The sequence below is a fragment of the Octopus bimaculoides genome, chromosome 16, assembly GCF_046866305.1.
Source record: "Octopus bimaculoides isolate indiv1 chromosome 16, ASM4686630v1, whole genome shotgun sequence".
NCBI lineage: Eukaryota > Metazoa > Mollusca > Cephalopoda > Octopoda > Octopodidae > Octopus > Octopus bimaculoides.
The window spans coordinates 28,661,016-28,688,919 of NC_142943.1; the positions used below are offsets into that span (position 1 = coordinate 28,661,016).

General features: G+C 39.6%; 1 protein-coding gene across 3 annotated transcripts in view; it reads left to right on the forward strand.

Moving 5' to 3' along the window:
• The window catches only part of LOC106878387 (extended synaptotagmin-2), a 66,202-nt gene that overhangs the window by 3,142 nt on the left and 35,156 nt on the right, over positions 1–27,904 (forward strand). For all 3 annotated transcript variants that reach the window (XM_089364289.1, XM_014927579.3, XM_014927580.3), the window contains exons 2-3: positions 8,366–8,407; positions 9,758–9,895. In XM_089364289.1, coding sequence (XP_089220415.1) covers positions 8,366–8,407; positions 9,758–9,895 — 180 coding nt within the window. The remainder of the gene's footprint in view (positions 1–8,365; positions 8,408–9,757; positions 9,896–27,904) is intronic.

A 27,904-nucleotide genomic window follows, 5' to 3' on the forward strand; every position in this document is an offset into this window, starting at 1 on the left:
TATTCAGGCGCCCTTCCTACTAACCACTGCACTAGATCTTTCCACCGTAGAATTTCCAGCAGACTATATATTTTTTATTCCTGTAGACATCAGCTAACAAACGTTCAAGCTGAATGGGAATGATATCGATCTTAGAAAACCTGCAGTGTGCACGGGTACAGTTCCATTCTCGTGATTTGAGGCAGAAAAACAGTTTCTTTGTACTGAAAATTTAAAAAAAATTCTATATTGTTCGGCTTTTCCCCCCACTTACTATTTCTGTATTTCCTCGACTGACATTAGAATAATGATATTAATATATACGAAGCCAACTCAGAATTCCTTGCTTAAAATACTTATCGTCTCCAAGCTGCTGCTGCTTTTCCTACCACAATAATATTGATTGATTCTGTTGAAGCTCATAGACAACTTTTGCTATGTCAAGACTATTGTTGGTCCAGAAGTACCAAGATCTAGGTAGGAGCCAGAAAAAAGGTTCCAGTTATTCGATTAACATTCAAAATTGATTATCTTGCATATAAACTTTAAATTTAATCAATAGATGCTATCAGGATAGTAGTCTTAAAATCAGGCGTGGCTATGTGATAAGACGTTCGTTTCTCAATCATATGATTTAGGGTTCAGTCCCACTGCATGGTACCTCGAGCAAGTGTCTTCTTATTAAAGCCCTGGGGCCATCAAAGTTTTGTGAGTGGAGTTAGTTGATGGAAACTGAAAGAAGCCTGTCGTGTGTGTGTATTACCCTACTTGGAAACAAGTGAAGTTTGGCGACAGGAAGGGCATCCATCTATAAAAGGACAACCGATGCTGGTGTGTTTACGTCCCTGTAACTTAGCGGTTCGGCAAAAGAGATCGATAGAATACATATTAGGCTTACAAAGAATAAGTCCTGGGGTCGATTTGCTCGACTAAAGGCAGTGCTCCAGCATGGTCACAGTCAAATGACTGAAACAAGTAAAAGAGTGAAAGTGAATGAATTGTTTTTGTTTTTTTTTAAATAAAAAAAAAAATGTGGCGTTGGCAAATTTTGGAAAGCATGAAAGTTTTGAAAGATGTAGTGTCCCAACAGTTAGCATCTGATGTGAATAGCTTATTCCATGCTTCAGCAATTCTGAGTGTGAAAAAATGTTTCTGTAAGTCGTGAGTGCCATGTTGTTTTTTGGTTTTGTAAGCATATGGCATTCTCCATTGAAATCTACTCTTTATGATATTTAATGTGTTGATATGAAGAGGAAAAGGAGTGGTGCCGAAAGACTTATCAGGTTCTTCTAGTCTGGAGAATAGTGTAGTTAATGCTCAGTTGAACATTTTTGCAGGTGGTAAGCAGGTGCACTGTGGCTTCAGAAAGATATGATATACCATGAAGGGAGGATTGGATTGGCATTATGGGGCTCTGGGAGTCTTCTTTAAAAGGAATTCAGGTAAACGGTGAAGATAGAAGTAGTTTGATTTTGTAGCAGTGGATTCCAGTTTCACATTTTATCTCATTTGAACTCTAAATAATTAGTTTTTTTTAATTTTTACTCTGTCTGGAGTGATGCACCTCAAACAGCAGGTCCAACGACAAAATTTACCTTTTGAAAAATGATATAAGCATACAATTAACAAGATGACCCTTTATTGCATAACTTGACCTGCTGGAAATATTAAATTCTCTCAATGGACATATTAGTGAATGTAGTCCCTGTTATATATATATATACTAGCAGAGATACCCGGCGTTGCCCGTGTTACATGCAATTGAAGGATGAGACTTTTCTCTAATATTTCCTGTAAGGAACTGGAATAGATATGATTCAAATTTCATCAAAATTGCACATGAGTAATTCTAATCATGAGACATGTATCCCATACTATTAATCTTTATGCACATATTCCAAAATTTCAGAGCTCTTGGAGCTGAAAAATGTAGAAGTTAAGGCCCCTATTGGGGGTGGGTGTGTTAACGTCAAGCAGAGAAGTTGAATTGTTGGGAATGTTTTTAACTTGGGTGTAATATGTATTGTTTGAATTTCTTTGAAATAGGAAATATATATATATGTTCACTGGGTTTGTAAAAGAGAGCAAAGCTACAGGAAAGCAAAAGACGAATGATCACGATAATCAGTTGGCTACCCGAGCGTAGTCGTTATTACTCCCCCAATGTAGGATTCCTCACCATACAGGTGACAGGCACAGCTGTAAGATGCATTACGGATCTATAGCAACTGGAAGGGCATGACCCAATTGAAATAAGAATGTGTGACGTTTGGAGTAAAGGGAAATGAAAGTGTCGCCTCTGGAGTTTGCAAATGACCACTATACCGATAGGTAACTGCAGAAAAAATTTACAATCAATAAATGTCTTAGAACAACCAGTCACTAATCTGGGAAGGCCTTGAAATCAATGTTACCAACTGGGGACTATGTGTGACCCAGTGATAATAAAAAGTGGAGGCAAAGATGCGTCTCATTTTCTTGACAATCTATGCACCACATTGCAGAAATCACAATGTAAGTATATCTGAAAAGATAGTCTTACACTGTTGTACCGTTGAATTACAAATAATGCTCATCTGTTATGTTCGGGTGACTCTATAGGTTCCAATAGTACAACTGTATTCGTCTTTGCTTAGGAAAAATGAGTAAATTGTGGGTGTGAAGTCCCCATGAAGGGGTCTTTGTGACTTCTAAGAAGAAATTTTAGAAATATTACTTTATTTGTGTGTAATCTGTATGGTTAAAATTCCATCAACATCAAAAATATATGAATTTTCATGGTGGTTATGGCCGTTATGCATTGAATATAATTTCTAAATTTCATAAAGATCCATTCAGTACTTTTTACGTAGTTTTGGATAAAAAAAACAAATGACTAATGTGTGCGTTTGCGTGTATGTGTGTGTGTGTGAGTGTATATATGTATAGATATCTGTATGCGTGTATATATGTGTACATATTACATGTACATCTATATATGCATGTACACGTATGTATACATATACATGTATGCATATAGATCTATATCTCTATATATATCTATACATATACGTGTACATATACATCTCTCTCTCTGAAACCATTAAAGTGAAAGTATCTGTCATTATAGTATCGAAATGTGATTGTTTCAGTTAGTGGAATAGTTTCATTTTTAAAGTGAAAGTATTTGACATGAGTGTTTTTGTTTCACTTTTGACACGTAATACTTAAATAGTGGAGGAGATATTATGTTGCTGTGGGCTCGAACTATGCAAGAAGTTAAACATTTTTTTTTACTAAAACACAACCGGGACCCTAAGTAAGGCACGTGTAAAATTTGAATGAAATTGGTTGTGTAGTTCTCGAGTTTTAGGGAAACACACAGACAGACAGACAGACACACATTCTCATTTTTATATATATATATATATATATATATATATATAACACATACACAGGATGGCCATGGCTGGAAAGCATGTTTGATCAAGATCGACCTGAGGCAAATCAACAACAACGATGATTATTAATTATGTTGAAAGTATATTTGTTATTCAGATGCCTTCTTTGAACAGCGGTAATTTAAAAGGATCAAACCCATAATGAAATGGAGCCAATTAGAAAATATCACCAACTGTGTCAGTAATATTAACAACATCTGTTGTCTGTTGTGTTTAGTTTTCTATGGGACACACATGGTTTCAGCTGTGAGCTTTATCACACAAACATCATCAGATTAAGCTTGCAAGCATCATCAGTGATAAGGATTTCGTTTACTTCAGAAACATTAAGTTAATGGCAGATCAAGGAGAATTGTAGAAATATGGATTTTAAAGTTTGGCTGAAGGCCAGCAATTCCAAGGGAGGAGGGTAATAATTTACATCAACCCCCAGTGCACAACTGGTACCTACTTTATTGACCCTGAAAAGATGAAAGGCTAAGTCGACCTTGGCAGAATCTGAACTCGGAACATAAAGATGGATGAAATGTCACTGAGCACTTTGCCTGGCATGCTAAGGATTCTGCCAGTTCGCTGTTTTAAGAAAACAAGACTCCAAAGAGAGAGAGACTCAAAACACTGGAGTTCTGAGCACCTGAGCTGTGGAGCCATGCAAATTGTAGAAATATTAGAACATATAATTTGAAATGTGTTTTATGAAGAAAGCAAGGTTGAAAGCTGCATTTGTCTGTCCGTTTCTGAGGGATCCACAATGGAGATACAACAGAGGTGGAGCAATATTCAGCAGAATGAATTGAAGATCACAGATCTCTCAGAAGGAATAGAAAAACTGCTGCTGCTGCTGTTGTTGTTGAGACCATATCAGCCCTAAACCAAACAGACCTGGACAAAGGCTTTCCAGTTGTGGCCTTCTTGTCTTTTTTTTTGTTTTTGTTTTTGACACTGTTGTATATATTGGATACATTATTCAATGTGATTCTTTTGGAGGGAGACCTGGCTGCTATTTCTTAGTTAAGATACCATGTATAAGCCTCCCTCGAGTTAAATGGACCATGAAATTGTGAAAGAATGCAAGAAGTTCTGAGACTAGGCTTTGTTAGAAGATTTAAATTCTATGAAATGTGTAATTCTGTTGTAATGAATGCTAAGGATCTACACTCAAGAGGCACAATCTGCCTGCATTCTATATCGATTCCAGTTTAAATATCTTACTTAAAGCATCTGCCAGTGGCTTCAATTTCCAGCTGTTTTTGCAACTTGCATTTAACTTTCCCCACATTTTTATCACATGTCCAGCAGGTCATTAATCTAAATTATCAATATGCAGAAAAAAAATATTGTCAAGTCTTAAACTGTAAAAGTTGCCACAACAGTAATTATTGTAATACTTGCATGTATTGTGACAAAAATAATTACTTAGAATCTAATGGGTTTTATTTCGCTAAAACATTAAACTTCAGTTTTCCAAGCAGAAGTGTGACTGTGTCTATTTTTTATTACAATTGATTAGCTGACAGCTTTCAACTAAAGTACAATAATTCATCTGGACTGCAAGTAATGACAATGCTTTCATAACAACATGCAGTAAAGTTATTCAAACATGACATGGCCGATGACAGTGCCGCCTGATTGGCACTCATGCCAGTGGAATGTTAAAAGCACATCCAAGCTCGATTGCTGCCAGGGCCATGGATTGGCTCCCGTGCTAGTGGCATGTAAAAAGCACCATTTGAGCGTAATCGTTGCCAGCGTTGCCTTACCGGCACATGTTGCCAGATCAGATTGAGCCTGGTGTATCCTTCTGGCTCACCAATCCTCAGTCAAACCGTCCAACCCATGCCAGCATGGAAAGCGGACGTTAAATGATGATGATGATGAAAGAAGGCTCAGAGTTCATCTAAACTTTCAATTTTGTTTTCTTAAAATTTGTAATATTTGAATTGTTAAGAATTATTAACAGTAGACACTTTCATGAACTTACCTTATGCTCTTCTTCTATTTCCCTCACTTGGTACTCTGTTCCCATCCATCTCCATCATTCACCCTCTCTTACCTTGAGGGTATGTCTACACACCTATTCCAGCCCCTCGATCATAGTCTTATCTCTCAACACTTAATACCTGTCACGTCCCTCAATACTTCACAGCCTCAATCAAGGTGTTTTCCTCTGCAAGCTACTTGGTAACTTTACTAGTGTCGATGATATGAAAAATAAAGCACCCAGTATACTTTTTAAGTGGCTGGCATTAGGAAGAGCATCCAGCTTTAAGAACCCATGCCAAAGCTGACACTGGAGCTGGACACAGTCCTCTGACCTGTTGGATCCTGTTAAACTATCCAAGCCATGACAACATGGAATACAAATGCTGAATGATGATGGTGATGAATATCCAATATTATTGGATTAAAAGTACCAACAGATGCATGCAGAAGAGATGATTGTGCAGATAGAAATTTCCACTTGAAGTGGTTGATGCATGTAAGGTGAAACGGTGCTATAACTTCATAATGGTGGTTAATAATATACAGCAGAAGTAGACCAGAGAAGACTTGGGAGTTAGAGGGAGTGGTGAAGACAGATGAGAAAATAATGATATTGTATACACGTTCAGGGCCAATGGGGCGGCATTGCAAAGTTTTCGAAGTCTCGGACATGTGAGCATGTGCACAACAGTGAAACACTGCGTCACTGGAACTGTGAAGTGCACAGTTCTATACAAGGACTTTCGTATTTTTTTTCATAAACTAGGGAATGGCTACTGACATTAAGCTTAAGGATTATATAATATACAAGTATAAAGAAAGAATTAAAGAAAAAAGGACTCATTATATTGAATGTTGTCGATAATATTGAGTGGAAATAGTGGATGCTGCAGTGCCTATACACAAGCCACCACTGGTTAGTAGTTTGTTGTATATAAACAATTCTGCAAATAAGTTTCTTAACCCTTTTGATACCAGCCCATCCAAGACTGTCTCTGGTTCTATGACTTGCTGTTTTAAGGTGATTTAAATTAAAATCTTCCATCAAAATTTCCTGTAAATTTATGTTCCAAACACAAGCATAATAACGACATGATTATTTTCCTAAATTCTTCATTATTTTCAAAATTAATTGGAACAAAGACAGAAATTTGGGACCAAAAGGGTTAATAGGATGGTTAGTGTAAGGACCAGCTTTTGGTTGAACCTGAAGAGAACGGAATTTACTGGAGACTTTTACTAAAAAGAACAGGCAAGAATAAAAGTGAACATTTAAGCTGATCATATGATGCATTCCTCTTTTATCTTTGCTTATAGTTTTTGTCTCTTTTAAATGTAAGGCTAACAATTTAGATATTTCATTTGAAATGTTATCTGTGCCCTGAGTTGACATTTTATAAGAAATGGTAGCAGCTGCTGGATAATGGAATAACATTTTGTTACAGCTAGCCTACTCATGTTTTAACTGTAGTCTTGTATATTTTATTGACATACTCTCAAAATTTCATTACACTGTGTTACACAATTCCCATGTGTATTGTTGAAATGACTATGAAAAGATTGCATGGTTTTTCTAAAACTCAGTCTAGAAGCATTAATTTGCTTCGTCTTCAAAGGTTAAAGAGTATTTTAAGTTAGATATTAACATGAATTATTTGTGCTGTGGCTATGTGGTAAGATGTTTGCTTTGCAACTACATGGTTCCAGGTTCAGTCCCACTGTGTGGCACCTTGGGCAAGTGTCCTCCACTACAGCCTCGGGCTGACCTAGGCCTTGTGAGTGGATTTGGTAGACAGAAACTGAAAGAAGCCTGTCATAATATGTGTGTGTCTGTGTTTGTCCCCCACCACTGCTTGACAACCAGTGTCGGTGTGTTTACATCCTTGTAACATAGCATTTCAGCAAAAGAGTCTGATGGAATAAATACTAGGCTTCAAAAATTAAGTACTGGAGTCAATTTGTTCAACTAAAATTCTTCAAGGGGGTGCCCCAGCATGGCTGTAATCTAATGACTAAAACAAGTAAAAGAGAAATGATATTTAAACAACTTCTTATCATCATCATCATCATCATTTGTAAATGGTTCATGAATTAGATAAACCCTCCTACTTACAATTAACATGGTTAACTTTGCAAAACATATTAGTTGAACCGAAAATGATGCTAAAATATGTTATTTAGAATAAACAGTTTTCTAAATAGATTCTTTTTTCTGACTCTTCTCACATATTTTTCACCATTAAAACATGCTCTGGTGATTTTAGTTTTGAAGAATTTTTATGAGAAAATTTATTATATAACTGATGGAAACAGCCATAGCAGTTAACATACTTTATTTTCCTGTTTTATAATTTGTGTATTAACCCTTTTGATACCAACCCGGCTGAGACCACCTCTGGCTCTGTAGTACAAATGTCTTGTCTTCAAAAGATCTGAATTAAAATCTTCCACCTATTTGGGCATTGAGGGAGATTTGGCTGCTCTTTCTCAAGTGCTGAGTGATTATTTAGCAGCTTGCTCATTGACTCAAGTTGTCTGATTAAGTTGAATGAAATGCTTTATCTTCAGTTTGCTTATAGATACACTCCTGTTTGCATTATATACCCGGTTCCTTCAAATAAATCTCTTTATCTATTAACTAAATCTTTTCCAAAGCTATACAGTTTATTTTGGACTTTATAAGCTCTCTTTCTCCTTCTTCTTTCCCACTTTTCTTTCATTGTCTCTCTCTCTCTCTTTCACTCTCCTTTCTCTCCCTCTATGCCTGACTTTCTACATCTTTCTCTCCATACTTTTCTCATCTTTTTTCCTACACTTTTATATATCTGTCTTCAACTCTCTGTATCACTTTCTTCTCCCACTTCCTTTGTATTCGCCTCTCATCCTTTCTGTATATCCATGTGTATACGTTTCTGTTACCATTAGAATTATTGTTCTTATCTGTTTTCATTTTTTTTTCCTAGGTGTACTTCCCCGATGTTGAGAGAGCTGAGTGGATTAACCATGTAAGTATTTAATTGTTTTTTAAACCAGTCTTGTAACCATTGTAAATCTTTTTTTTAAGCTCAGTGCTATTATTCAGGTCACTGCCTGGAAATGAATTCGGAATCTTGGGGTTAGTAGCCTGCACTCTTAACCACTATGCCATATACCTGTGGCGTAGTGGTTAAGAGCATGGGCTACTAACCCCAAGATTCCGAGTTCGATTCCAGGCAGTGACCTGAATAATAATAATAATAATAATAATAGCAACATCAAAAAAGACCTTAGGAATGAGAACCCAGGTTCGAAATTTCCCCAAGACACCTGATGAAGGCTGGAGGGTATATCAGCCGAAATGTTGTGTTAACAGCAAACAAGATGAGGACAAATATCCGTCAAACGTAAATAATGTACATAATTCCTCATCTCTTAAATATAGAACTGTATGAAGAACACTTCTTAGAATATATGAAATGTCTCTATTTTCAGCTCTGTTTACTTCAAGCAAAAAAAAAAAAGACATGGGAAAACAGATGTGAAAATGGGAAGATATTTGATAGTAAAATTGTTTTATATTGCTGGCATGTAAAAACCACCTTTGTGAGCATTGGGCTTCATGCAATGTGGCCGATGCTGGTGTCGTGTAACTGGCACCTGTGGCGGTGGTATGTAAAAAGCACCTTTTGAGAGTATGGGCCTCACAAAAGCAATGACAAATGACCGAGACCTTTGTCAATGTGCTGTGAAATCGTAGTCGTGGCAGATACTGGTGTCACACAACTGGCACCTGTACTGGTGGCATGTAAAAGCACCTATTACACGCTTGGAGTGGTTGGCATTAGGAAGGGCATCCAGCTGTAGAAACCCTGCCAGATCAGTCTGGAGTCTGGTGCAGCCCCTCCACTTAGCAGCCCTGGTCAAACCGTCCAACCCATGGACAATGGACGTTAAATGATGATGATGATGATTGAGAAAAGAATCTATACAATTGAATCTTTAAATGTAATAGTGTGTAGTTGAGTAATTATTGTCTGACTATTGGTAAAGAATTTTAATCAACCAAAGGTTCTATTATTGTTTGACTCCAGATCAACAAGTTGTGACTGTTCCATTTTTTTTAGAGTATCTAGGACTACACTATCGAATGTGTCCTTTTTTTAAAACTCTTTAGTGTCTGAATTGAAAGGCATTTGGTTGCAGTTTCTAGCAGATCAAGTGACCACAGCATTTCCCTTGTTGGTTCAAGCTTCCATTGTGACGATAGTGCCAGGGTTTTAGTACTTTGCAAAAGATTAGAACATTAGACACAATTCACTTGGGAATATATTGATCATTAATAACTGACCTTCCCCCCATCTTTCTCTTTTCTGTAGATACTCAGTCAAGTTTGGCCATATGTTGGTGTTTACGTCCAGAACTTACTCACCACAACTGTTGAACCAAAGATCAAGGAGAATTTACCTGCAGCTTTACAGTCATTTAAATTTGAGAAGATTGATTTGGGTGATATTGTAAGTATCTTTATTGATTTTTAACGATATTTTGTCATTGATCTATTTAAAGAGCACACAAACACACGCACGCACACGCACGCACACGCACACACACACACACACACACACACACACACACACACACACACACACACACACACACACACACACACACACAACTACATAGAAATTACATTAAGAATACATTTTTTGAGTGTGTTTTACTTTAAGTTGTTAGTGTTCTACAACTTATTCCTTGTTCATATCTCCTTTTACTAGTTATCAGTCATTGGTTTGTGACCATGCTGGAGCTCCTCTAACAAAGATTTTAATTGACCTCATACTATTTTACTCTGGTGCTTACTTTATGAAACAGTTCAGTTTTACCCCATTTACGTAGACAGAGATTTATGCTGATTTATACACATGCGAAACTATATCAGAATGCTCCACTTGGTCTGAGGAAGACTATCACTGACTCTTAAAAGACCATGAGACACCTACATGTCTTTTGGTAAATATTACAAACAAGCCTTGTATGTGTGCATCAGTAGTCTTTAACCATTAACGATGTCTCCTGGGGCTAAATTACAGCAACATTCGTCCTAAACCAGGGCTGCCATGTTATGTTGGCAAACAATCTTTACTACAAAGTACTGTTGCTGAATATCTCTTGTTGTGAGATTTACAAATAGTAATTTTCTAAAATTTTATTCAACAAAAACAATAACAATATTTAACAAAAATATCTTTAAATGACGGTCTGACTGTCTGCCAAGCAAATGGGAATCAGTAATTGAAGTAGATGGTGAATATGCTCCGGAATAAATCATTTAAAGATGTTTTTGTTGAATCCCATAATCCCACGTCTGCAACCTTTATTGAGGTTGGATATCTTGCCAATAGAATAGAAAGGCTCCATGAGGTGTGATGCAAACCTCATAGCCTAAAATCTTGCTCAGGTATTGCTAAGTGTAGGGTAAGCTGATATGCACCAGGTACTCTCAGCAGAAACCAAACTGGTTGTTTAATCCTTTTGTTACCAACCCGGCTGAGACCACCTCTGGCTCTGTAGTACAAATGTCTTGTTTTCAAAAGTTTTGAATTAAAATCTTCCACCAAACCTTAGTCACAATTTATGTTCCTGACACTAGCTTAATGATAACTAAGTTATTGTACTAAATTCTTTGTTATATTTAGAATTAATTGAAAGAAACACAGAGCATCTCAACAGAAATACGGTAACAAATGGGTTAATCTTAGTCAAGATGACTGCAAAGAGGTGGTCAGTCAATGGAAGTAAATGCAGTAGTATGTAAAGGAATTACATTGGACATTAGACCTAATGTTTTAAAGAGGTTTGATGTAGGAGAAAAACTCAACCATATTGTAAAACTTAAAAGCTTTTAATGTCTACAGTGGGAGCAGCATGTGACAAAGAAGATAAAATTAGGTCAAGTGGCTCCTCTGTTAAATGCACAGGCATTGTTTTTTTAATAGATCTGAAGTGATGCTTAAAATGAAACGGCTGTTGTGTTTGTTGACTGGCAATGAGGTAGATCTCTGGGGTGTTTCAATTTTATGATTCTTTGTTTCACGTAGTTAGACCACAGCAGGAAACAGTATTCAAAGTGAGGATGGGCGAAAGTAGAGAAGAGATGGATAATTGTAGGAACATCTCTAGACCAGAAAGTCCTGAAAATCTAGGAACATGCCCTGCAGGCTATGTCAACTTTACTGCATAAGTGGCCACTCTAGCTCAAGTTGGTTGTTGACAGTTTTTCCAAGGTCCTGCCACTGGTGTTTCATACCACAAAGTTTTCACATGAGGGAGAAACTTATGATGGCTTAAGTGCAGTCTCTTTACCGAAGTGGATTAATTCAAATTTATCCTCGTTTAGCTGCATATAGGCACAGGCATGGCTGTGTGGTAAGCAACTTGTTTCCCAACCACATGGTTCTGGGTTCAATCCTGCATGCCACTTTGAGTGAATATCTTCTACTGTAGCCTCAGGCTGACTAAAGCCCTGTGAGTGGATTTGGTAGATGGAAACTAAATGAAGCCTGTTGTGTGTATATATATGTATCTCTCTCTCTCTCTCTCTCTCTCTCTCTCTCTCTCTCTCTCTCTCTCTCTCTCTCTCTCTCTCCCTCTCTCTATATATATATAGATATGTGACATCTGCATTAGAGCCCTCTTTCAGTGCCTTTAGGATGTCACCGAAATAATGCAGGACTTGTGTTGGGGTCTCCCTGCTATTGCAGAAACCATGCAGGTTGGGAATAAGCAGGCTGTTACTTTCCAAAAAGTTACTCAAGACCTCATCACTCTCTCAAATAATTTGATGATGATGATGATGATGGTGTGTGTGTGTATAAGGGAACATGTGGAAGGAGTAGTAGACCCAGGAAGATGTGGGGCAAAGTGGTGAGAAAGGATCTTCAAACAATGGACCTCACAGAGGAGACAAGAGGGAACCAAGACTCCTGGCAATTTGCTGTGCTTTAGAAGACATGTCAAACTAAGTAAAATCATGGTTGCCCCTGCATACAGGCATAAACCCCTTGCATCCTTCTTCAGCTGAGCATTTCTAATCTTGTGCGCTTGTGGGTGCAGGAACCACATAAGCACACTCATATTGGTGCTGCATAAAAAGTACCCCGAACACTCTGTAAAGTGGTTGGTGTTAGGAAGGGCATCCAGCTGTGGAAACCATGCCAAAACAGACCTGGCAGCATGGAAAATAGATGTTAAATGATGATGATGATGAGGAGGAGGATAAAATGTAGTGTGTGTTGAAAAATGTCAATAATTCAAATATGCTTATTAAAATTTAATTGAGTCTGGGGTTTGGACAAAGAATTTTATTTGTTCTGGAGTGGCCATCAAGATGGTTGACCACCTGTTTGTTGTTTTGAATCTATGTGTTGAATGTTTAAACAATGGATAAATGAGTTTTTGGGAAGGTTCAGTAAACAGCTGATGTTTCTCTTTCTCTCTCTCTCTCTCTCTCACGTGCACACACAAAGCAATTTACACAATAAATGACTGTTTTTGAGAAATTCCAGCTGAAGGTACTAAAAGAGTGTCATCATCATCATCATCATCATCACCATTTAATGTTTTTCATGCTGGCATGTGTTGGATGCTTTGATAGGGATGGGTGAGCCAGAGGACTGTACCTGGCTCTTCTGCTTTGGTTCTGTAGTCTTGTGGTTTGTATGGAAAATCCACATTATTGTCAGCTCTCTTTTTATTCATCAATCAATCAGTCAATCAATCATAGAACTTTAAGAGAAAATGTTTCTATACGAACTAATAATTATCCCCCCCCCAAAAAAATATATTGAATTTAGCTCAGTCTTCCTGAAGTAAACTGTCTTTCTAGCAGTTAGTACTATGTGAATTGGCATTAATTCATTAAGACTGTTTTATCAGTTTGTCTTATCAACAACCTAGCTAATTTCTCTGAAAAGTATTCTGTGAGATTTTAGGGAGATTTACTGGTGATATCTTGATTGATATTATCACCATCTGTTAGGTAATAAAATTAGATGTCATATCACTGTATTTAATTATCTCATATATAACATAGTTATTTAAATGAGAGCCAATCTTCAGAAATGTTCGTAGTATTTAAACATCAGACAATTCTCAATAAATTGAGAGATGTCGACTTGAGTTGATGTTGATGTGAATGTGTGTGTCCACAGATTGTGTACTAATTACCATCGTAACACAGTCAGACGTCAATGAAGAAAGGAAAAACACTTAACAATGAGTTTCATCATCAAGAAACAGAATCATTGTTCTCATAATTTAACAATGGCAATAATTACCATTTTAGATGCTGTGACAGTACATACATACAACAAAATAATTATAGATGCATCCAAAAAAAAAAAAAAAGGTAAAATGCTTGTCCTACCTGGCAACATAAAAACTAGAACTCCAGTTACACAACGGAAATAGTTGTCTAAGCTCATAAATACCAGAGACAACGTCAAACACAAAACATGAAAACCACCCACAACTGAAATAAACTCAGCATCATACACCGAAACAAGAAAATCACAAAAATAGATAAACACTAGAAAAACAAAAGTGGTTAACATTTTTACTCTGCATAAGCCACAAATAATTATCAATTTATAAAGAGTAATTAGCAGTGTCATCAATAACAAACACAACAATGGATACTGCATAGCCAAGTGATAATAGCTCCTTCTGTTATAGGCATAAGACCTGATATTTGGTGGGGTGGGGAAATCAATCACATCAACCCCCAGTGCTTGACTGGTACTTAATTTATTCCATCCTGAAAGGATGCAAGGCAAAGTTAACCTCGGAATAGAACCCCCTGACTGGCTCTCGTGCCAGTGGCACGTTAAAAGTACTCTCTGAACGTGATCGATGTCAGGCCCACCTGACTGGCTGCTGTGCCGGTGGCATATAAAAAGCATCCACTATACTCTTGGAGTGGCAGGGAATCCAACTGTAGAAACATTGCCAGATCAGATTGGAGCCTGGTGCAGCCACTGGCTCTCCAGACCTCAGTCAAACTGTGCAACCCATGCCAGCATGGAAAACGGTAATTAAATGATGATGATGATGATGATGATGATGATGACCATGAATACTGAGTGAAATGCCACTAAGCATTTTGTCCAATTTGCTAACGATTCTTCCAGCTTCACTGCTTTTCAACTAAGTGATAAATCTCTCATAGTTTAACCCCTTGTCCTCTAGCATGGAGCTGACTTCCCCCCCCCTCCATCTTCCCTGGGGTTTGTAGTCTTGTGAGCCATCTGGCAACCTCAGTAATGTAGGTGGTAAGAAAAGAAGCACCCAGTACTCTCTGTGATGTGATTGGCATTAGGAAGAGCATCCAGCTGCAGAAACCATTCCAAAGTAGACACTGGAGCACAATGCAGTGCCTGGGCCCATCAGATCCTGTCACACCATCCAACCCATGCCAGCATGGAATGTAGACGTCAAGTGATTATGATGGTGATAATGATCACATACTATGTTGGGATGGTTTCATTAATAACAGCAAGAAGAAAGGAGCAATGCCACTCACACTCTCACTGACTCCAACTTGCCTGCTCCAGCTGTGGCTACCACCTCTGTCTGCAGATATATAGAAAAACCAAACAGTGGAGATGGTGCAGCATGTTCATACGGTGACACTGTATCCTGTGCAGTGCATCTTGAAGTGCACAGGTCAATCTTCAAGTGTGGAGATGGCTGTGTGGCTTCCATTTCATTGTTTGGAGCCAACTGCCTGCATGCCATTCGTTTGATCTGACACTGCACAACAGTAACCAATACAGAGGATTTTAATCCTTTCATTTTGATGACTTATTTGTGCAGTCGTGTTGACACATTAAAATTACCATTGTATGTTAACCTTTTCAATTCTGTTTGATGTTATTTTCTTTTGTAAATATATATATATTTTTTTAAAAAGTACATGAAGTTATTCTTTAGCTATAAACAAAAGTGTATTGTAAAAAAAAAAAGTACTAATTATTGTTTGTCACATGCTCACAGACTTGTATTGTTTAAGTTCCAGACAGTTTTATTTAATAAGTGGAAATTATTTCTTCTATATAATTTTGAATGTGGCCGTCTATAGCACATACTTTTTTTGACTGGAAATTAAAACCTATAATAAAGACAGAGTTGAGAGAAGCAGACATGAAGACTTCTAAGTATGTTTCCTGTTGGGTCAGTTTACAAGCTTTTCTTAACACACTCGCATGTGCACGCACACGCACATGCACACACACACACACACACACCTACAAGTTTCTCTTGAAAACTAGATTATTAATTATAGAAGTGATATTAATAATCACAACACTCTACAGATTCCAACACTAATAAAAATGATTAAGCTGTATTATTTTCATATTTAAAAGAAAAACTGTACCCTACATATATACATATGAACTATTTATTTTCCACTTCAACAACTTTAAAAGTGAGATCACTAATAAATAATTTACTGAGAGGTGTCAAGGCTTTAAAGAGCAGTGAAGTTGAAAGGAAAACAAAAAGAAATAAAAACAAAGGCTGACTTAGTTGTGAAAGGGTAACTAATCTTAGCTGAAGTGCATTGTGTTGACTTAGTCTAACTCAGCATTCACATTTGCTTTTGGCAGTAATTGAAAGGGAAAAATCTCTCACTGTGTTCCCCTGTTAACATAAAATATGATGTTACCATGTATCAAATCTATAAAATATGTTTAAAACTGTTGGTTTATTGAAAGTTCTGAGTTCTGGAAGCTTGGCTCCTATTGAAGTAACGATGAAACATGAGAAAAATTATATATGGCTATATAACTGGATGAAATTAATGGGTTCAAGCCTGACTGTATGGTGAAGAATTACGAAACAGAAATCAGTGATATGTATTTTTATTAATTAACAGATATTATAGGAAAGATATGATCAGAAAATCTCACAGGAAGCTTTCAAGAGATGGAATCATTTAAAAATATTTGCAAGCTGTGTCTGTACCTATGCAGAAGTGATAATGATGGTAGCTATAATAGTGCAGCAAAATTCATTATGACGCTTGAAATAACGAGCTGGTATGCTTGGCTTATACTATACCAGCTTCATTTTAATTAAACAGCAATTTGTGTCTAGTGTGACTTAACTAACCTACATTAAAACAAGAAAGAAATTAAATTTGCCACGACCATCATTATTGTTACTGCTAATGTTTTACTGCATGTGATTATTGCAACAACAACACCCATCTTGTGTTAATTATAAATTAGCATAGAGAAATAATGAGGAAATATTAATTGATTGACACAGTTTTTAATTTTGGACTACTTTTTTCAAAGCATTGGTGCTGGCGTCACATAAAAAGCACTGGTGCCGGTGCCACATGGAAAGCACTGGTGTCAGTGCCACGGGGAAAGCACTGGTGCCGGTGCCATATGAAAAGCACATTATATAGTTGATACTACATAGTTGTCCTTCTTATGAACCACACATCCTTGGAAGATAAGATTAGAGGGAGGAAAACCTGAAACTCTGCCAAGGTCGACTATTTTTAGGGCAGTGAGCTGGCAGAATTCTAAGCATGCTGGACAAAATGCTTTGTGGCATTTTGTCTGTGTTTAGCTCTTATGTTCAAATCCTGCTGAGGTTGACTTTGTTTTTCATCCTTTCAGAGTCGATAAACTAAATACCAGTAGAGCCCCCCCCCCCCCCACTTTGAAATTGCTGGCCTTGTGCCAAAATTTGAAACTAATTCATTCCACATTTTTTCAATGAGTCTAATTTTCATCGATGAACCGGTATATTGGAACTGGTATTAAGGAAGGATAGGAAAATATTAGATTTATAAGCCCTAAAACTCACTCCATAATTGCCCACGAGCATATGGCGTAGTGGTTAAGAGCGCGGGCTACTAGCCCCAAGATTCCAAGTTCGATTCCAGGCAGTGACCTGAATATTATATAATAATAACATCGAAAAATACCTTAGGAATTTCCCCAAGACACCTCTTGAAGGCTGGAGGGTATATCAGCCGAAACGTTTTTTGTTATCAACAAACAAGATGAGGACAAATATCCGTCAAATGTAAATAATGTAAATAATTCCTAATCTCTTAACTATAGAACTGTAACATAGTTGTATTTCTTATGAACCACACATCCTTGAAAGATAAGATGGAGGAAAACAATGATAGATATTTCCAAGTGCTTTTGGCAGCTCTAATTTTTTTTTTTTTTAACACTGACAATATTTGGAATACTCCCAATTGCTTTAAACTTAGAAGGCCAGTATATGCAAGTGAGAAGAGAATAATTTATGAACAGGAGGTAATGATTGAAAATTTTGCTGCAACTAAACAAAATTATTGAACCCCCACCTCCAACTCTTTTTCAGTTTTTTAAATTGTTTTATTAAGTTAAAATTCTCTTTATTTAGTGTATGTAATATCTAATATATACCTAGGACATTGCATTAATCTCCATAATGTTTTGACCTCACTAGTTTTCAATGATTAGTCAATAAACAGCTGCTGCAAACTGTTAAATTTCATTTTACCCATCCACCTATGTAATGTATCATCATACATTATGTATGTATGTATAAAACCTATATCGTATATAGAGTAGTAACAAATAATTCTCTTCCAATATGGCTTTCTTTCTTTGCTTGAAATGAGTTAGGGGAATGATTTAACACCCTTTTAATAATTTAATAAAATTATTGTTCCAAATTATTGTTGCAGTCTTTTTCAAGTTCAACTGATATCAGTCAGCTAACTTTGGGAGATATGAATAATTCTGCCTAATTTATTTTCTGGGACAACACATAGCTGAATTCACAAAGAATAGAAATCCGACTTTGCTTTAATTCAGTAAACTAATCCATACATTGCTACATTTGGTTAAAAATAAGCATTTATGGATCACATAATCACATACTGATTATAGGAAACCTATAAAGTCTTGATAAATGCAGTTTTTTCCCAATATTAGGAACGCCTTTTGCTAAACACTCGGCTCACAATTATTAAGTTGGAACCAATGACTGTGTAGTGAGTACATCATCATTGTCATCGTTTTTATGTCCACTTTTTCATGCTTGCATGGGTTAGATGGAGTTTATTGAGACAGACTTTCTGCAACTGGATGCCCTTCCTGTTACTAACCTTCACCTATTTCAAGCAAGGTAATAGCTGCCCATGGCTGGACAGGCTTTCATGGAAGACTGGAACCAAGCAACACTGCTTGTATAACAGTGGTGCTCATTTACAGCTATCGTACCAAGACAAGGAGGCACAAACATACGAGGTGGTAGGAAAAAGTTCTCAGAACAGTTCTGTAGCATGCCAACAGATGGCAGCACATACCCGCGTGTGTAGTGAGGGCTGGCAGTGACTTTTATGAGTTAGTGTCCCTAGTGACATTGCTGTGTTTGCTTTGTAAGCTTGAAATTTGTGATTTTGTGATCACATGTATGCTGTAGTCTGTGATTTTCATCATGGACACCAAGTTGGAACAAAGAGCCAACATGAAATTTTGCATTAAACTTGGGAAGTCTGCTCTGGAGACATTGAGCATGCTTTGGTAAGCTTATGACGATGAAGCAGCAGATCGTATACAATGTTTTGAGTGGCATGAGTGCTTCGGAAGCAGAAGAACATCCCTGGAAGATGATGAGCGATCTGGAAGACCTGCCATGGGTGGCACCTCTAGAAATGTGGAGAAAATTCATCAGTTTGTGCTGCATGTGGATCATTGGAGGATAATCAATAATAGATAATCAATAATGGATAATCAATAATGTTTTGAAGGGTTTGAGGGAAGAGATTGAGTGAAAGCAACTAGATGTGTGGAGTGCGAAGAAGGGGAATTCTTCACGATGACAACCATGCAGCCTGTCATTGCTCCCTTTGTTTGTGAGTTTCTTGTGAAAAAACAAGGTATCACTTCCACACCTGCCATTTTTGGCAGATTTAGTACCTGCAGACTTCCATCTCTTCCCCAAGATGAAAAGGCATCTCAAAGGTCGCTGTTTTAACTCTGTTGTTGAGATCAAAAGCGAATCACAGAATGTCCTCGACTCACAGAAAATGATTTCCTGGCTGGAAACTAAAAGTGGCAGGAACACTGGGACCAGTGTATTGCTGTGCAAGGTGACTGTTTTGAAAGAGACCCATGTTAAAACTGAGGTAAATAAGTTATTTTTTTTTATTAAACATAACTAGTCTGGGAACTTTGTGATACCACATACATGATGGGCTTCTTTCAGTTTCCATTTACTAAATCCACTTACATGTCTTTGTTTGACCTGGGGATATAGTAGGAGACTTACCCAAGGTGATACACAATGGGACTGGTCCCATGACCATGTTGTTGAGAAACAAACTTAACCCCAAAGCAACATCTGTGTGTATGTATAATTTAAAGAGGTTTGTGTGTGCGTGTATGTGAGTACATTTATAAATGTCTGTGTGTAGGTAAATAATGTAGACAACAAAGAATTCTAAAAGAATTGAAATTCCAATTCATTTAGAACATTTCACATACGTTGTCGTTTGTTATATCATCTGCCTGGATTGTCTAAATCCAGCTTTGGCCCACTTGAGTTATTTTCCTTATCTTTCATTTTTCTTTTTTTCTACTTATTCCTCTCCACTTCTATTCAGACCTATATCCAGTGCACATGTCTCACTACCATGTATTTTCATGCTTCCCTCACAAGCCATAATCTATTATACTTCCACAGAGTGATATCTTTTGTTAATTTATAGTCTGCTTTTGTGCACAGAAGTTTTTTTTGTTGTCAAGTCAAGTAACGGTTCCTTGAACTTCTACTCTATACTACTATTAAGCTCTCACTGCAATCTCTATGCTAGGTCACCCACATAGAAACTATCAAGTAAATGTAACAAGCTGTCTGGGTTACTCATGGTGCTTGATTGGCGCTCTTGCTCGTCACTCCCCAAATCCCGCTCCTCTGTCACTCAGAGATCAAACGGTTTCAACTTGACTTTTTCTATATTTATACAAGAACAACATTTTGACTGTTTGATTGTGGTTTTGCTTATGTATCTGTGATCCTGAAGATGGTTTAGAGCAGCGGTTCCCAAAGCGGGCAGTATTGACCCCCCCACCCCTGTGGGTGGAAAGTTCCAAGGGGGCATTGAAGAAAAGTGAGGCGATAATAGGGTGTAGCTTCAGAAAGCGGTCTATGCTTGTGATGGTTAGTTGGGGTGGGGGCGCTTGGAATGTGTCCTGGGTGTCGAGGGAGTGGCAGCCTGAAAATGTTTGGGAACCATTGATTTAGAGGGATAGATATATTCGTATATTGTCTACATCAGGCATTAACAACTTTTTGAGAAGCAGGCTGCATGAGACATTGCTCATCAACAGGTGGGCCAGTAGAAAAAAATCCAAGGTAATTTTGTGTGTTAGGTGTGCTATTCAGTTTGCCTCACCATCAACCTGAAATGTTTGTGTTCTTTCTACATTTCAAATGATGAGACAATATTCATTTGTCACAGATGAATAATTAACATAATTATGACTAAAACAAACTTTAACAAAGGCAAAAACTGTCACTTAGCAGGTTTCAAAAGTAACCCTGTTTATAGTCTACACCAGTTCCTAATCTTTCATGCTCTAATTCTTTATAGCAACAGCTTGCAAGTATGACAGTGGGTGTATAACAGGTTCTATGATACTTTATGAGGGGAGACCAAAAAAAAAAAAGAAAAAGAAAAAAAGTGGGAAAATTATATTAGTTACTTTGGTTGTTAAATATTTTTCCTGTTAATAAAATGTCTGATGGGAAAATAGCTAAGGAGAATGAATACGTTACATAATAAACAGAAATATGATTGTCCTTATGTATTGTAATAAGTTGAGTGAAATTGTTCAACTGAGATTTTTAGAGGGTTTTTTTTTTCTACCAGTTGCTTGGCAATTGGTAGATAAAAAAAAACCTTCTAAACACAACAAACCTGCAAGACAACTCCAGTAAGACCAGTTGATCAAAAGTTGTGGACCAAAAAGAGATTAAGCAAATTGGAGTGGATCTCGTGCTTAAAGCCAACCAACAAACACTATTATTGGATTTAATCTGATGAGAAGGTTTTTACTGATTGTGTGTGTGTGTTTTTTTCTCTTTTTAATTTAGAGTTTATTGTGACTACCACTTGCTTTGTATCAGGATTGTGAAAGAAAGCTTGTTTTATTCATCATTTTTTGACCTGAAGAATCTCTTGCAGATTTTTATTGTCCCAGATATTGTGGTCATCTATAGCATATGAATTAAGGAGTTACATTCTCTCCCCAAGACCCCAAGTTTAGCCGTACCTTGCTCAACATGGGTTCACATGTGTCCTGTTGCTCCAGTAATAATAGGCATGAAACTGAAAGTGTCTCTTGGGCACTGGACTTGCAAACACCTTATCAACAGTCCATAAATGTTTTCTTCTCCCTTTTTTGTTGCTGACCCCATTGGCATCCCGAGGAAAGCTGATTTCCACAACAGAACATAGTTTTTTTTCTTGTGGCCCATTCACAACAATATCTCGTTGATTGTGTTTTAATTCATAAGTTCTACCAATATTTCTCTGACCCATCCGTCTCGGTATTTGTCCATATCTATGTAGTAATATGGATTACATTTGACAAGACTAACACTTAAAAGAGGAAAGAACAAAGTCCACAGATTCATTGTCCCTGATATAGTCTTCTTTGATTTGGGGTCCACATTGTGTACTCCAACACACAGTGGTTTATCAGATGGAAAGCATTGTTATTGTTGTGCAAAAGTCAGGTCAGCTCTGCTTCATGCAGACCCTACCATGGCTCACACACCTAAACCTCACATGTGGGCAGTCAACTGACCCACCAATCTCTTCTTAGGAGTGGTGATTTGCTGATAACCCAGTTTTCTATCAGTCAGTTGATTATGCAATGTTTAGGTTGTTATATTACATTTGATAGTTGTCTATCTTAATTAAACTGTTCATTATGCAATGGCTGGGTTATTTTGCTGGTTATAAGAGGGTTATTTGTTCTATATATAACTCATTGGTTCTTTCAGTTCTACTTACTGGTACAGTTATTTCCTTGAACTCTTCTGCTTTTGACTAGCTACTGTGTTTAATATCTTTATTATACAGTTCTGTTAATAATTAGTATTGTTAGAGCCGTGCCCTGCTAACATTCCACACGCATTCTATACGCTGTGTGGCACTAGTACAGACTTGTGCTGTTTTTAGTTTCTTGGCTGTGTCTTTTTATAGAGATTTTATATAGCTAAATACATTCTGTTTTGTTTTTTTCTTTATATTAAACACATGCTGTTAATAAACCACTTTAAATATGAAAACTATTTGTGGGATAATCTTAGTTAGCATTTAGTTTTATTCACAAAGCTTTTTCTCAAGACTTCAGAGATGTTATTGAATTAAATTTTCTCCTCAAATTAACCCAATTACGAATTTCGGCATACAAATAGCTTATCTAAACCATTTCTGCTTCATCTTTGTTCATAAAATCGTTTTCTCATTCAGTATTAGACATGCATAGGAACTGGTTTTTCTTTGTAGGGTCAATTTAAGGAGCAAGTAAACATTTAAAATTTGGAAAAGAAGTGGTACATGTTAAAGCATGTATGTTGTGTTGATTTGCAGAAAGCACTACATGTTAAACAAATAACGATAGGGGTGGAAATACAAAATTAGGAAATGAAAAATGTAAAACTGTATAGCTTGATGATGATGATAAAGTAATTTTAAAAAAAACAAAAAATAGGGAGACTGTTTTGATACACCTTTGAAAATATTAGTTTCAAATTTTGCCACTGTGGTGTTTGGGCTGTGACGAGCTATGTGTTGTGGTGGAGAGGGGCGAGGCAAACAGAGGTGAAGCCAGACCGGAAGGGCCAAACCGGAAGGGTCAGATCGGAAGTCGGTGACACGCAGTCGAAGGCTAGCACGTGGGGCCAGTGAGAAAACAGCGACGTTACGAGAAAGACGTGTTCTGATTAGGAGCGATCGTGTACCCCGCTGCGGTCGGCAAGGTAAGGTCCAACGCTTCATTCTGTCCTTTTGCTTCTTGTTGTCTTCTTCCTCCATCGCACCACAAGCTATTTCGGCCCGTAAGAAAAAAAAAAAAAAAAAAAAAAAATTATGAGTGTAGTCAGGATTGCTAGTGATATAATTAAGCCGTTTTGCGGCGACACGGACGTAGTCACATGGCTAAAGAAGATGAAGCTGGTTGCGAAGCTCCAAGGAATATGCGACTTGGCAAGTTTTCTACCGCTCTACTTAGATGGTCCGGCGTTGGCGCTATTTTTAGAGATGGAAGAGAGGGACCAAGTTAGCGCGGAGAAAATAGAAATCCGCTTGATGGAGGCCTTCGCAGAAGGGATGTTAGAGGCGTACGCTCGCCTGGGGAGAGCGAAGTGGACCGGCGAACAGGTTGACGTGTTTGCCAACGAACTTAGGAGGTTGGCTAGACTGGCGGGGTACGAGGGAGAATCGCTGGATCAAACGGTAAAGTTGGCGTTTGTGACTGGGTTTCCTGACCACCTGTCGGTCGAATTGCAGAAACTGCCGGACGTGAGTACCATGCCCATGGCGGATATAATATCGAGAGCTTGTATGTTAGTTTCCTGTCGTAGGTCGTCACCGCTGGTAGCAGCAGCGACAGCAAAAGGTGGCCGGCCAAGGAGTGGCGGAGAGGGGTCGAACAAGGAGCGTGTGCATCTGTTCAAAGGTCAGTGTTTCCGGTGTCAGGGCCCGCACATGGTGCGAGACTGTAAGTTACCTAAGCTTGAGGTCATCTGCTACCGTTGTAGTGAAACGGGGCATATGGCCAGCAAATGTCTGCAGGGAAAACGGTCTAAGGGAGACTACTGCGCCAGCGGTCTCCCTTTCAGATCATTAACGGCGCAATTTTTTCTACCCGTTGTTGATGTGCTAGTGGATGGGAAGATGTCGCGTGCCCTTGTGGACCCTGATGACTCCGGGAGTGGTAGAGACGTGGAGTGGAGAAAGCAGTGTGAGAGCAGTCGACGGAAGAGAGGTACGCTGTGAAGGCATTACTGACGTGCAGATTGAGGTGCAGGGAGCAAAGCTAACGCTGCAAGCAATAGTAGTTGGCCGCTTGGTGGATGAGATTGACGTGGTGTTGGGGATGGACGCCATCAACCGTCTTGGTGGCGTTAGAATTGCAAGAGATGAGGTCACGTTCGGAAGCGTGGGGGCATCATGCGCCGTGAGTCGGGACCGCCAGGGAGAGCAGAGCCCCGTCGAGGACAGCGCCGCTTACACCATCGAAGACAAAGATTTTCAGGCGGCGTTTGATAGTCGGAGGTGGACGATAGAGTGGCGATGGAAGGACGAGCCCCCACTACTAAAGAACAGGGTGAGTTGCTACCAGCATACGTTGAAAGGTAACGCCGGCGTCGAGTTCGACGAGGAGGTAGAGAGATGGATCAAGGATGGAGTCCTTGTCCCGTGGAAAGAGGAGGTGGTGAGTGGAGTGCTGCCTCTGATGGCAGTGGTGCAGCCGACGAAGGGAAAAGTCAGACCGGTGCTGGACTTTAGGGAGCTGAACGACCATATATCGTGCCACACGGGAGGCGAGGCAATGGACGTTTGCGGTGAGACGTTACGTGTGTGGAGACAGTCGACCAAGGCAGCGACGATCGTCGACTTGAAGTCGGCATATTTGCAGCTCCGTGTGAGTGACAAGCTGTGGCGATACCAGCTGGTGCGGAACAAGGGCCGGATGTACTGTGTAACCAGGCTGAGTTCCGCTCCGAAAATTATGGCGATGGTGCTCAAGTCCGTCCTAGGGAAAGAGGAGAGGATAAGGAAGGCCACCAGTTCCTACATCGATGACATTTTGGTTGACGAGACTGTAGTGCCAGCCACCGAGGTAGTGAGACACCTGGAGAGGTTCGGGCTGATTGCGAAGCCGCCCGAGTCGATGGTGGGGGGGAGCTGTGCTGGGGCTGAAGCTACAAAAAGACAGATCAGACGAGCTGGTGTTCCAGAAAGGAAACGAGATCCCTGAACTGGGCACCAGCGTGAGTAGGCGGGAACTGTTCTCGGTGTGCGGGAAGCTGGTGGGACATTACCCGGTTGCAGGATGGCTTCGGACAGCATGTAGCTTCATCAAGAGACGAGCCGAAGGAGCAAAGTGGAATGACAGAGTTGGGGAGAAAACGACCGACATGATGCAGGAAGTCTTGGTCAGAGTGAGAGCAGAGGATCCAGTGAGGGGCAGTTGGTATGTTCCCAAATCAAAGAGTGGGATCGTTTGGTGTGACGCCAGTAGCATCGCAATAGGGGTCGTCTTGGAAATGGGAGGCACCGTGGTGGAAGATGCAGCCTGGCTCAGGAAGATGGATGACTGCAACCATATCAACGTGGCGGAGTTGGATGCCGTGCTGAAGGGGGTGAACCTGGCCTTGAAGTGGGGGCTGTGCACCATCGAGATTAGAACCGATTCGGCCACTGTGTTTGGTTGGGTGACGACAGTCCTCACCGATGAGCGGAGGGTGCGAACCAAAGGGGCTGCGGAGATGCTGGTAAAGTGCCGATTGGGAATATTGCGGGAGCTAACCGCTGAGTTCGATCTGGAGCTGAGCGTAATCTTTGTGCCTTCTGAAAAGAACAGGGCAGACGTCCTAACCAGGGTAAAGCGAGCTTGGTTGCAGGTGCCAAAGGATGCGGAGCGGGCTGTGGCTGCAGTATGCTGTCTGAGTGACTCGGAGTTGAGGAGACTGCATACCATGCATCACATGGGAGTGGACAGGACGTTGTTCCTCGCCAGGAAAGTTGACTCTGAGGTAACGAGGCGGAGCGTGCAGAGAGTGGTTAGCAGCTGTGACAGGTGCCAGTCTATTGACCCTGCACCGGGCGTACATGAGGCGGGAAGTATTCCAGTGGTCCACAACTGGAAACGACTGGCAGTGGACGTAACACGCTACCGGCAGGGGACGTACCTCTCAATGATTGACTGCGGACCAGGGCGGTTGGCCATATGGAGGGAGATGAAGACGGGGACTGCAGAGGAAATCGCAGGAGTGTTAAATGGGATATTCCTGGAACGAGGCCCCATGGATGAGCTGCTGCTGGATAATGGCACTGCATTTCGCTCGGAGGTGCTGAAAGAAATGCTTGATGGGTGGCAGGTCAGCCGCTTCTTCAGGGCGGCATACTGGCCAAGTGGAAATGGAGTGGTGGAAAGGCATCATCGTACCATCAAGACCATGGCAGAGAGGGGCCACATTTCACCAATCGAGGCCGTATTTTGGTACAATATGTCGCCCAGGTCAGGACAGGCTGAGGAGTCGGTGTCACACACGGCAATATTCAGGTACGAGTGGAGGCACCCGTGTATTGCATTGATGCGACTCCGGGGAGAAGAAGAGCACACCTTCGTGCAGATCGGGGAAGAAGTTTGGGTAAAACCCCCAAATGCACGGTGCACATCACAATGGGGGAAAGAAACTATAACCTCCATCAATTCAAAGAACAACGTCTCAGTCGATGGTATGCAACGTCATGTTTTGGATGTGCGGAAGATTGTCAGCGCTTCAGAGGATGGAACCAGCTGCAGTGTGCAAGATGATGAAGGCAGCGCGCCAGGAACTCAGGCCAGTCCCGGGGTTGCACAGCGACCACAGAGGGAGCGGTACCCTCCTCTCTGGTTGTCTGATTATGAAACCAATTAAGGTAGTTCGGGAGCGAGGAGTGAGTGGGAGAGCCGGTTGAATGATCTATAGATCAGGGGGGCGTGTGGTGTTTGGGCTGTGACGAGCTATGTGTTGTGGTGGAGAGGGGTGAGGCAAACAGAGGTGAAGCCAGACCGGAAGGGCCAAACCGGAAGGGTCAGATCAGAAGTCGGTGACACGCGGTCGAAGGCTAGCACGTGGGGCCAGTGAGAAAACAGCGACGTTACGAGAAAGACGTGTTCTGATTAGGAGCGATCGTGTACCCCGCTGCGGTCAGCAAGGTAAGGTCCAACGCTTCATTCTGTCCTTTTGCTTCTTGTTGTCTTCTTCCTCCATCGCACCACAGCCACAAGGGCAGAAATTTTGGAAGTGGGACTAAGTTGATTACATCAACCCCAATACTCATCTGGTACTTATTTTATCAACCCTCAAACGATGGAAGGCAAAGTCAACCATGGCAGAATTTGAACTCAGAACGTGGAGACAAATGAAATGCTGCTAAACATTTTGTCTGGCATGACTCCATTGAAAGTATTTAATCGCATTTTATGTTATGTGATAGTGATGACTTGCATACAATCATCATCATCGTTTAACATCCGCTTTCTATGCGAGCATGGGTTGGACAGTTTGACTGGGGGGCTGGTAAGCCAGAAGGCTGCACCCAGCCAAACCGTTCAACCCATGTCAGTATTCAGTTTTAAATATTGCTGTATGCTTACTTCAGTTTTTCATATTGTAATTGGAATATTTTTCTTTTGGCAAGAAAATAAAAATTC